The 12,487-nt window shown below is 34.4% G+C and overlaps 3 protein-coding genes across 3 annotated transcripts; all 3 read left to right on the forward strand.

Moving 5' to 3' along the window:
• Positions 1–1,158: 1,158 nt before the first annotated feature.
• Positions 1,159–2,153, forward strand: LOC103475187 (olfactory receptor 52B2-like). The gene has a single exon (XM_008426627.1). It carries the CDS (start codon positions 1,159–1,161, stop codon positions 2,095–2,097), a length of 939 nt encoding a protein of 312 aa, XP_008424849.1. The 3' UTR covers positions 2,098–2,153.
• A 1,520-nt stretch (positions 2,154–3,673) lies between these two features.
• On the forward strand, positions 3,674–6,240 carry LOC103475188 (olfactory receptor 52D1-like). Its single transcript, XM_008426628.2, has 3 exons — positions 3,674–4,822; positions 4,992–5,009; positions 6,231–6,240. Exons 1-3 carry the CDS (start codon positions 3,930–3,932, stop codon positions 6,238–6,240), a joined length of 921 nt encoding a protein of 306 aa, XP_008424850.1. The 5' UTR covers positions 3,674–3,929.
• Positions 6,241–8,032: 1,792 nt separating this feature from the next.
• Positions 8,033–9,375, forward strand: LOC103474958 (olfactory receptor 52K1-like). The gene has a single exon (XM_008426255.2). It carries the CDS (start codon positions 8,320–8,322, stop codon positions 9,256–9,258), a length of 939 nt encoding a protein of 312 aa, XP_008424477.1. The 5' UTR covers positions 8,033–8,319; the 3' UTR covers positions 9,259–9,375.
• Positions 9,376–12,487: the final 3,112 nt, after the last annotated feature.

The raw sequence follows: 12,487 nt of genomic DNA on the forward strand, positions 1-12,487 counted from the left end.
GGAAAATCCAGCGCATCAACCCAGTCCCTACACTGGCTCACTGTACTTTAGAGAAACTTTAGAATACTTTTGCTAGTTTGACTGAAAGGCTTGGAACCAAAATACATAAAAAACTTCTTGTCACTCTATCAACCTTTCAGACCACTTAGATTTTCTGGTTCAGATCTACTCTGCATTCCCAAAGTCAGAATTAAACACAGAGAAGCAGGATTCAGTTTTTCAGCGTCACTAATCTGGAACAAACTTCCAGAAAACTGCAAAGGTGCTAAAACATCTTGGGTTTAAATCAAGGCTATAATCCCAGCTGGTTATAATTGTCTTTGATTAATAGTAACGGAAACATTGACTAATTCTAGTCTTTTTCTTTCAACATTTGATGATGATCACTCAATGATTTTGATAATGATATTTGACACCAATTAGTTGCTTGTTTGCTGTTCCCAACACAATTTGTTATTTTGTTGTGTTCATCATATATAGCATGTTGAACTGCCTTGTAGTAAATGTGCTCTACAAGCACATTTAGTTGACGAAAGAGATAGAAATATAACATCTTTAAGTAACATTTCAACAAAATTAAATTTGGTTTCTTCTGTCATATGTATCACCAAGAGGGCACAGTAACACATGTAATACTTTGCTGGTTTAAATAAATAATTTTATATAAATGAAGCTTAAAAGAATTGGTTCTGAACATGTCGCCTTCTTCTGGATAGTTGAGTAAATAAATAAAATATTTAATCTGTGCTAAAGTTCTTGATAATTAAGGTATTTGTTGTATTTATTGTTTTGTCATGATTTGTAACCCTTCGTGACCCAGCAAGGATAAGCATGCTAGATAATGGATGGACGGATGTCATGATTTGTTTAGGTGTCTGTGCTTGATGTTACTTTTAGTGATGCATGACTTTAATCCCACACATGCTCTCTTGGGTCGCCTGCGGCTTATATAAAAGGCAAACAATTTCCACGACAGAACGGGTGAGCATGACAAAACGGACAGCAAAGGGTAAGAACTCACAGGTGTGAAACGTTTCACTGAATGCGGGTTTTGCTTTAAAATATATATATTTTTTATTTCAGGTCAAAATACCACATCATCTGGAAAGACAAATGCTGCAATTCTTCACAACGACAGTGAAGAAAAATACAACAGACATGTCTGCCAATTCATCTTCAGTGAAATTTGTTATACTGGCAACCCTGGGCTTACCTCCAACCCATATTTATCCAGCATTTATATTGGGAACACTTGCCTATCTCATTATTGTATTCTGCAATTCACTGGTCGTATTGACAGTTGCAGTGAGTAAAAGGCTACATAGACCTATGTTTCTTCTGCTTATTAATCTGCCTATTAGTGACATTCTCGGCGCATCAGGTTTTTTCCCTCAGCTTGTTTTCAGCATTTTGACACAGAACAGAATTATCTCCACTTCTGCATGTATAACTCAAGCTTTTCTCATTCATTTGTATGGTGCTGGAAACCTTCTGATATTAAGTGTTATGGCATATGATAGATATATTGCAATATGCAATCCACTTAAGTATAATACCATCATGACTTCAACTTTTGTTGTTAGAATAATCTTTCTTATATGGATTTTAGATTTCTTAGTTATGGCCATACTGTTTGCTTTAACTTTACGGTGTAAGATTTGTAGGACAAATATTGAAGATCTCTATTGTAACAATCCATCATTTCAAAAATTGTCCTGCGGGGACAACTATGTAAGCAACTTTTATGGAATATTCATAACATGCATGTTTAACGGAGGTTCATTGTTAATAATAGCTTACACATATGCACAGATTTTGCGTACGTGCGTTATGAATAATAATGCTGACAGCAGGAAAAAAGCGTTTCAAACATGTGGAACCCATTTAGTCGTCTTTTTGGTCCTGCAAATTAATAGTGTATTTACAATCATCTCTCATCGCTTTCAGAATGTGTCCCCTTTTCTGAGAAGGGCTTGTGGGGTGTCTATCCTGATCTTCCCACCATTCTTGGACCCAATAATATATGGACTTAAAACCAAAGAACTAAAGGAAAGTATAATAACATTTCTTAAAAGGCAAGTGGGACCAACAAAGTAGCTTTCCTTTTTTTGTGTGGATTTTATTGTCAAAGGAAGTTTGTTACTTCAGTGACACCTATTTTATTTTGATTGATTGTTTGGGTATACATTTTGATAATTATGCTGGTGCTTAGAATTGATCGTCACGTGATTTTTATTTTTTTTGTCATTATTCCAATGCTCCTGAGAACTTGTGTTCCCATTGCATAACCTACTGAAAAGTTTCTCAGAGTACATGAGACTAAATTAGACTGTTGGTTGATGTTTGTTTTTTTATTGCACCTTCAATAAAAGTTTTTCAAATACAAATACACAATGTTTCTGTACATTTGTTTCTCACTAATGCAAAGTCAATGTCTGGGGATTCTTTGGTGGTGATGAGTTTTTCCACAAGTTTTGTTGTTCTGTTCCTAAAGTCTCCTAGTTCGCAATTATTTGCCTAAAAACTACTGACCTCTTCAATCAAACGATTCTTAGGCAGATTAATTTTTTATTGGTTGCAGCGATACAGCTTAGTACAACTTCGTCACTTGGGGTATAAAAACACAGTGTTCCCTACATCTCTCTTTCTCTGGATGTACTGGAAGTTCCTGGCCTGCAATGCATAAATAAAATCACATAAGCAAAAGTTGTAAAGGAGCAAAGAAGAATATAGATTTGAGGTCCACAATCAAAGAGGGCGACATTGAGAATTATAGGGTGGAGGTTATGTCAGGATGTTACGTTTCTGTGCTTATTTTACCCATAATGAAAAATGAGTCCGGGGAAAATTCTCTTTAAGTTGTGGAAAATAGCGTTCAAGTTTTGAAAAGCAGCCTGAATGTGTGAAAAGTACCCATCAAGTTATCCATCCACGAAGCCTGTTACTTAAGTACAACCTGAAAAATTAAAAGACAAAATGCTATGGGAAATAACATTTAAGTTGCTTTAGTGTAACATATCAATTCTGGAAGAGAAAGCTGTTAATTATGGGACAGTAACCTGCGGAGACCAGAAATGGCTTTTGTTTGTTTGGAAAATATCACATTAAGTCTAGAAAAATGTGATATGAATCCCGAAAAGACACCAGCAAATTTATTTATTAATTCTGTCAAGTTTTGCTAATGCTTTATAATTTGGCAAGTAATTTATAAATTCAAGAAATTTATATAGAGTTTAATCTCCATGCACTTGATGGACTTTGGTTTAAATAATAGGTTTTATGCCTGGGGAAAAATACATGTTTTTCCCCTTTTTGCGCCCATGATCTCTTTTTTACTCATAGTTTGAGACTCATAAGTTCATGGGTAATGATGGGTAATAATGGGTTGTTATCATTTTGGTCATTAGCCTCAATGAGCTTTTACAACCATTTAGAAACCAAGCAGTATTTCTATATGTGTTAAGATGTAGAAATCTGGTTTGCTAACTGCTGTCATGTTTATGTTTTCCCAGATTCCCTTGAGAATCAATGTTAAAGAAAAACCCATTGAAAACCCATAACACCTCTGAGAATCAGGTGCTGTTCAACCATAATCACGCCTATAAAGATGGGAGTACTTCTCGACACCTAACCATTTAGACCATAAAAACATGCGCACTAGCTCAACTGATGACCAGCCACACCACAAAATAATATAGATTTTATTTTTCCCTTTTGGTGAAAGAAATTTTTTGGGGGTTTCGGGGCTGCTTAGCTCTGGTTGTTTTAGGTTTTATTGTCAGTCTAAAACATTTAGAAGGTATGCTTAAGACCCTAAATGTGATTTATGGATTGCAAGGTAAATTCTGTGAGCTGAAAGAGTGGTGACATGCTTAAACTATGCTTTGCTTTATAAACGTGATGATGTGATACTATGAACAACTAGAAAAATGTCTAGTCTATATAACACATCTGTTTTAGAGCTAAATGGCTACAACATTTCTGATGAAGGCATCTTCCCTGCTTTCCTTTTTGCTGCCCTAAATTATATGATAATCCTTTTCTGCAACCTGACTTTAATTCTTACCATTGTGATGAACAAATCTCTGCATCAACCAATGCACCTGTTCCTGCTGAACCTTCCTATTAATGACCTGATAGGTTCTTCAGCACTCTTTCCACAACTCCTTAAGGAGATACTGACAAACAGCAGAAGGATGCAGCTTTCCGCTTGTATTGCACAAGCATTTTTCATCCATATCTACGCAGCAGGTACAGTGTTTATTCTTAGTGCAATGGCCTATGACAGATACATCGCCATTTGTTACCCTTTGCGTTACAACACTGTTATGACGAATGCTCACATAATGAAAATAATCACATTAGTTTGGTCTTCCTGTGTGGTTTTAATAGCTGTGCTCTTTATTCTTCTTTTACGCTTGACTCGCTGTAGATCTGAAATTACACACTCCTACTGTGATAACCCAAGTTTGTTGACTTTGGTGTGTGAAGATACAACCATTAATAACATTTATGGTCTTTTTATAAGTGCTCTCTCACAAATAATAGCTAATGGAACCGTGTTGTATACATATCTTAGGATCCTCATTGCATGTTTTAGGTCGAAACAGTCGGACACTAAAGCAAAAGCTCTGCAGACATGTGCCACACATTTATTAGTTTTTCTCTTACTGGAGTGTTTGGGTCTTTTTACCATCATATCATACAGAATAAAGAATGTTCCGCCACACATAAGAAGATTTCTAGGAGTGTCAACATTAGTTTTCCCCCCAACATTAAACCCAATCATTTATGGACTTAAGACAAAAGAAATTCGGGAAAAAGTCATGACATTTTTTAGAAGGAAATTATTTTTTTATTAATGTACTGTGTTAAAATCTGAACTTTTCAAAACTGTAACATTTATTTTTGAGGTTTTTTTTTATTATTCTCACCAAATATACTTTTCACTGTAGATCATTGTATTACATCTGAAATATATTTTTTATTCTGTTCCTCAAGTTACTAAAGTATAGTGTGTATTTTGAAAGTCAAAGTTACATTGAATGCTACCATTGTGTCATAGCACGTTTTACTAGAATATGAACTAAGGTTATTTTACGTCTCTCTTTTTTGTATAAGAAAATAGATACGCTTTCAAAATTTTATCCAAATGCAAAAAATTCACAAAATGTGGACATGTTAATCCGTTGTTTCTACTAAATATTATTCTTCACTGGGCTGTTTAGGGAGCATTAAAGAACAATATGTGTGTGGGAACACTTCTAGTAAAATTAACTTTTTGTTTAAGAACAAAAGTAGTTGGTGCAGATTGTAAATTAACTGATATTTAGGGTTTTTGTAAACATGAGTCATGCACTGATTTTTTTTTTACAGACACTTATTGCAATGTGACAAAATCTTGTGTTGGTATATACGTGTACCCTAAAAGGACATTTAGTTCCATCTTTATGTTTCCCTTATTTCATCTACTGCAACAACTTTCCTGCTCTGGCATCTGTAAAACGAAGTAATAATTGTTAAGTAAAAAAATTAATTGTGTGGTTTGCATGTGGTTTTTGAATCAGAGCCTAATCTTAAAACTACAAACACATCTGTTTATAGCAGAAGGGTCCACAAAACAGATGATTTACTTTAAAAAACAAAGAAATTCAAGAAATAATCCTCTCACCCCAAAAGTGGGAGAGCATAGGAGTTCTGGAAAGACAGTTTAAAATTCTCTAAAAAGTTATCAAAGAGAAGATGAAGAGCTTCCATGTAGCAAAAGTTGCAAGGTGTCATGCAGAGACCACAGTAACTGAAAAGGATTCTATGGAGAACAATCCAAAGGTCACACTGAGCTATTGGTGAAGAAGTAGCAAACTTTTTCACAAATAATGTACTACTTTTAGTAATTTATTAGTTAAGCTTTAAAGATGCACCTGGAATGGTTTGGCTTTCTTTCTTTACACTGTAGTTGTGAAAAAAGCCTGTAGCAGTGAAGGTTTCACTGTAATTATCATTCATGTGATAGTCATAAAATGTAATGTTAGATAATTACCCTTTATTTAAATTCCACTTCTCAACATCTGATTATTAAAAAAAAAGAGTTTTATGAAAACATTTTAGGTATAATTTATGACTCTTGCAATTTTTTTGCTGCTTTCATATTTATTAAATGTCACATCTCAAATGGCAAGCAGCATTTTCATGCATGTAATACAAAAACAGTTTATAATTGTGTTTCTCAGTGAGGACTAATGCAAATGCATTAATTTGCTTTTCATGTGTTATACTGTGCAGCTTTCTACAATTATTGTACGAAGTAATGAAAGTCAGATGTTCCCAATAGCTTTATTGTTTAACAGCGTAATATGAGAATGAGAACAAAATGTCATCTTTAGCTCATGAGATACATGTCCATTTGTTTTCTTTTTTTTTCAGAGAGGTGATTGAATTTACTGTCAATTTGACTAAATTGTAACAACAAAATTAAATCCCCATTATAAGTGTAATAACTGAATAAATTGTCAAAAAACAACTTTTTTTGCTTTCATCTTATGGGCCCTTTAATTTGACATGTTTATTAAATTGAGTGAAACATATCGGAGACAATTAATGAAATGAGATAAAATTGCTTAAATGTACCAATTAAATGAAAGCAAAGGAATGATATATAGTCAACTATGTATCACAGTACAATTTATGCACACCAGCTGGTAACCCATTACATCATTCAGTCATGAAAACATAAACCTCTCCATTTTACTTTGAAATATGCTGCCCTCTTGTGGTTGTTAAATTAAAAAATAATATGGAAGGGTCTATATACGACAACTGAGTCTGAAATATTCCTGCATCGTAAAAAATAAATGCTTTTGTTTTAGAAGATTGAACTTTGTTAATGGTCTGTTTATTATTTTCCTTTCCTTGAGGGAAACAGACCATGAATCTGACCAGTAGCGTCAAAACATTTATGCAAAATAAGCATCTACATATTTGGACAAGGATGCATAAACTTTCTTTTTTTTAAATGACTCTACTCAGTTGCACATTTTTTCTGCTTTTTATAGCATACGTTTGAAAGTGGATGCCTCTATTTACCTTTAATTTGTTGGTACTCCTTAATTTTCCCACTGTGGAACAATATTCTATTCACCAGGCGAGAGAGTATTGAATTGCTCAGAGAAACTCAAGCTTGTACTAAAGCTGTTACATTTGCTGCTAGTCAAACACTCTAATTTCCTCATCAGTTTCCTGATAACTATTTCTATGGACCCTTACGACTTTTCCCTGCATCCCATTTAAGACCCAAGTAGACCAATCTTTCCAACTTCTGCTAACTTAATTAACTATGAACATACTGATTCTTGGATACATTCCTACACCTCCACTGATGCCTAGTTGAAAATATAACTTAAAATGCAGTAATGCTCTTCAACAAAAAAGACTAATTGTTTAATTGCAAACAGCCCAAATACTTGTTTTTACGTTGATAAAAGGTCTGATTAAACCAAGAGCACTTGCATTTATTTCTTAGTCTTTAAAAAACGTGATGTTAAGAAAAGTTGAAAGATGTGGATTTAATTCTAGCCATAGCACTCTACAATCTACAATTTTCTAAATAAATATGTTCTGTGTTTACCCATCTCTGTGTGGTTTGGCTCAATCACAAAACAGGACAGATCCAAACAGCAATGAACAATCAGCTCTGCAGACAGGATTATCAGAACTGACCTTTGCTCTACTCATGACCGGTACAGGGCCAGCAAAACGGCAGCTTTCTGTTGACCCAACACATCCTGGTCACTGGTTATTTAGACTTTTATCCTCAAGGATGTATTACAGAGCGCTAGCAGCAAAAATTAGCCAACACAGAGACATTTTCTAACCCCTGGCCGTTACCCTGTTAACCACATATTGTAAGAAAAAACAATCCTGTAACTGCCATGGGAGTTGTATAGAAAATAAATACCGCACTGCCTCCAATGTCTTGCCAATTAGTTCTAGAAAGTTGTACATCAGCACAACTGGTCAATAGGCAACAATGCAAACATGTGTTCTGCTTTATGAACGAGTACAGACTGTGTGATTTTGCCGTTTCACTTGATTTATGTCAAATGGTAAATAAGTTAAAAATCGTATGTAAATTGTTTGTAGACCCGGAGCGTTTGGACATTTATCAGAATCAATGTAATTTTAAGGTTTTACTTTATGCCAACACCGTCTGTTCTTCTGAAGTCTTCTGATGTCTTTTTGCTTGTAAATGTCATATTGTAAATGCAGAGCTTCAGTGCTTGTTAAATAATTTTTTTATTCACACTTTGAGAAACTGAAAGGATGGACATCATGCATAATACATCATATGTCTTGCAGCTTAAAGGCTATGATCTCCCTCATGAAGGCGTCTTCCCTGCATTCCTTTTTGCAACCCTGAACTACATGATCATCCTCTTCTGTAACCTTACCATTATCTTCACCATTGTGCTGAACAAATCTTTGCATCAGCCAATGCATCTGTTCCTGGTGAACCTTCCCATCAATGACCTGATAGGTTCTTCAGCACTCTTTCCACACCTCATTAAGGAGATACTGACAAACAGCAGAAGGATCCAGTACTCAGCTTGCATTATCCAAGCTTTTTTGATCCATATCTATGCAGCCGGTTCAGTGTTCATCCTGACTGCAATGGCCTATGACAGATACATCGCCATTTGTTACCCTTTGCGTTACAACACTGTAATGACTAATGCTCACATTATGAAAATAATCATATTAGTTTGGTCGTCTTGTGTGGTTTTAATAGCAGTGCTTTTTATTCTTCTTTTGCGTTTGTACCGCTGTAGATCTGAAATTACACACTCCTACTGTGATAATCCAAGTTTGTTGACTTTGGTGTGTGAAGATACAACCATTAATAACATCTATGGTCTTTTTATAAGTGCTACTACACAAGTGATAGCTAATGGTCTGGTTTTTTATACATATCTTCGCATCCTTATTGCATGTTTTAGGTCCAGACAGTCAGACACCAAAGCGAAAGCTCTGCAGACGTGTGCCACACATCTTTTTGTTTTTCTTTTGTTTGAGTGCTTGGGTCTCTTTACAATCATATCTTACAGATTGCAGAATGTTTCACCACATTTAAGAAGATTTATGGGAGTGTCGACATTAATCTTCCCCCCAACATTAAATCCAATAATTTATGGATTGAAAACAAAAGAAATTCGTGAAAAGGTGCTTAACTTTTTCAAGAATAAACGGGTTCTTTGTGAATAGTTTATTACTTAAACTGTGGCTAATGCAAACTGTCTGCATGACAAACTGCTTTATTTGTTTTGTGCACTTGCATTTAATCAGTTTTGTAATGTTTCTAAACCTACAGAGAATGTTTTCTTCTTTAAGTGATCATTGTAAAAAAAATAGAGCCACAAATATGTTCAGCATTTTAGAAACATTTCAGTTTGTATGTGTGGCTTTTTTAAATATATTTTTATTGCGATTAAATTTACTTTAAGCTGAATCCATCTAGGCCTGTGTCCTAGTAAAGTTTGTTGTAACAGTGTTAGTTCATTAATTAATTTTTTGTTCTAGTGTGCAGCTTTCCAAAATCTCTGTATGGTGCAATGTCATTATTGCATGATACTTTGCTTTTCCCAGAACAACACGATTGGGATTTCAATAAAAATGTTTTCATCATCCTACTATGTTGAACATTTTATTAACATTTTCAATGAACCTGGTCTCTTGTGCTTACAGCTCGTTTATATTGCATTTTTATGTTATGTTGTTTGCTTGCAAATTTAAATGATGCATACATATTTGAATTTATAAATAAGTGTTTTTGTTTAAATATGTAACTTTAATAAAAAAATAAAAGGAATTGAGGTATATTTCAGTTTTTACTACTTTTTAATGTTTTGCACATAAGGACAAATGCTAATGACTTCTTATGGTCATTAGGACTACAAAATGCAAGGAAGGCTTTTGCAAAGCAAATTATGCAGTACAAGAAGAAGTAAGCTGGTGTGTTATTTGCCAATAAGTTCTGAATTGACAGCCAGCACTATGTTCTTTTCATCATCTGATTGGTTGGCTCCGAGTATGTCATCACCCAGTATGGGAATTAACTTCTCATTGAACTTTAGTACTTTGAAAAGAAAACTGCTGTGTTATGGTAACCAGTACTTGGTGACTGTTTCCATATAAACTTTGCTCATTAGGTTAATGACCTAGCTGTTTACAAAGAAGCAACACTAGCTGTGCCACAGTGAGCCCTCCAGAGTGACATCTCCTCTGTACTTTTCCCTGGTAATGAACCTCAGAGGGTGTTGTGATGAAATGCTGTAAACAAGCTCTATTGTAACATTGTATTGTTGGTTTTATTTACTTATTGTAGATGAAGATACAAATTCAATAGATTCAGTAAAACACTAAATTATTCTTACCACTAACAAATTTAGATTTTTAGATTTGATTCATTCAACAAATACATTTTTCTGAAAGTAAAGGAGACAGACATCGCTCAAAAAACAAAAAAATTGTGTTGATTTAAAATATGTATATATGCATTTTATTGAAACAAGGTCACTTCTTCTCTGCTCAAAAACTACCCTTCTCAACAATCAATGGAAAAAATGACAAAGCAACATATAATACACAATGAAAATTAATGGAAAATGGACTGAACTTATGTAGCCCTTTTCCAATCATTTTGACCACTCAAGGCATTTTGCACTAGAGTCACATTTACCCATTCGCACATGTATCCACTGATACGTAGATCGGTAGGCAACTTGGGGTCAAGTGCCTTGCCCAGGGGCACATCGTCCTGTTCAAGAGGAAGCTGAGATTGGACCTACCCACGGAGTTAAACTCTCATTCAAACACTCAGGATTTGCCCTCAGAGTCGCCATAAACATTTAAAATAAAGTCTGTTCAGAGAAGAAAGTTTTTAACTGCTTTTTAAAAGTATCCACATAATCAACTAAGCACAGCCGTAGTGGTAGACCGTTCCAAATTCTTGAATGGCTGAATGGTTCGATCCTCCTTGGTATTCAGTCCGGTATGTGGAAGAACTAGCAGATTCAGAGCATCTGAATTCTGTTTGAAAGCCAAGATGAACTGGAATTGAACTGAAGTAAATTATTTGTAAAGTGCCTAAAGATTACATTTGTTATTGTATCTATATAAAATAGTGAAGAGAGTTGAACTCTTTAAACAAAATTTTAAAAAAGGAAGTTGTTAGAACCAGAGGTGGACAGGAAAGGAAAAGTGGCCTATTAGTTTTTGACAGACTAGCCCCCGTTTAACTGCTTGGTTGATATTTTTATGGAAAATTTGATATTATTACACATAATTTCAGTGCTAATGTGACAATTCATAAATAATCTGTTATGCAATTAACAGCAACTGTATGCAAACATACATAATATGCAAAGTTAAGTATGACATAAAATCTAACAATAAATCTAAAACATGAGCTTTCGGCCCTCTGTTGGTAAAGATGAGAGATAGCATCTCAAGCTATAAAACAAATTGGTGTTGTTAAAGTGTAGGTCACTCTAACAACACCAATGTGATCTAAACAAACACATTTTATGCTGTATCAAAATGGAACAGTTGAGTGTTTCCTTTTTCTCCCAGCAGGTGGCAGCACTGGCATTTGTTATTTGTGCTGAAAGGGAGGCTGGCCTAACTTTTAGACCTCTTCAGTAAAAAACATTACTTTTATAGCAATTTCACATCAGGCTGCTAAATGACTCCAGACTTTGCTAACCTAAGACCCTACATTTTTAAGTTGGAGGAAAAGTCAAACAAAATGTTTAATTATTAGTCATTACCTAAACTACATGAAAGATGAAGCAAGTTTGCACCAATTGTGAGTGGTAAAAATGCAAAGATAAACCATTCCTCACATGAAATCCTTTCTTTTTTACTTACTCTTCCAACATATTCATAATATAAGTGGAAAAAAATAGCTGGTCATTTCGCAAACAGTGTCATGCATTGATTTAAAAGTACAGCATTACAGGAATGTTATGATGGTCACATTTTGTTACTTTTTTAATTTCCAATATTTTTCATAATGTGCAGCAAGTAAAAAACAACACCGAGCCTGTGGCATTTTTGGAGAGTATATGTGACATTCCCAGTTAAGTTAATTTCAAGTCAATTTGTTCAGTTTATTCTGTTCAGAACCAATTCGGATCAAATATTATCTCAATGTACTTTACTGATTCAAAGTCCATTAGATACATTCCAAATTGATGATTATTATAAAACATTAAGGCCAAGTTCAGTTTATTATTCCAATTGCTTAAATGTTTTTGGAGGAAACACAGCCAACTACATCACTAACTTTGCAGAAAAAACTTCTCCTGAACAAGCACAGATCTACAATCCTTAAATAAAAATCAATCTATCAAAACAGAATTGTCGGTCCAAGAGTTTCTGTAATATTATGCATTTTATAGCACAATCAAGTAACCCTGTTACCTTCATTTGA

Source organism: Poecilia reticulata, linkage group LG13 (genome assembly GCF_000633615.1).
Source record: "Poecilia reticulata strain Guanapo linkage group LG13, Guppy_female_1.0+MT, whole genome shotgun sequence".
In the NCBI taxonomy this organism is placed as follows: domain Eukaryota; kingdom Metazoa; phylum Chordata; class Actinopteri; order Cyprinodontiformes; family Poeciliidae; genus Poecilia; species Poecilia reticulata.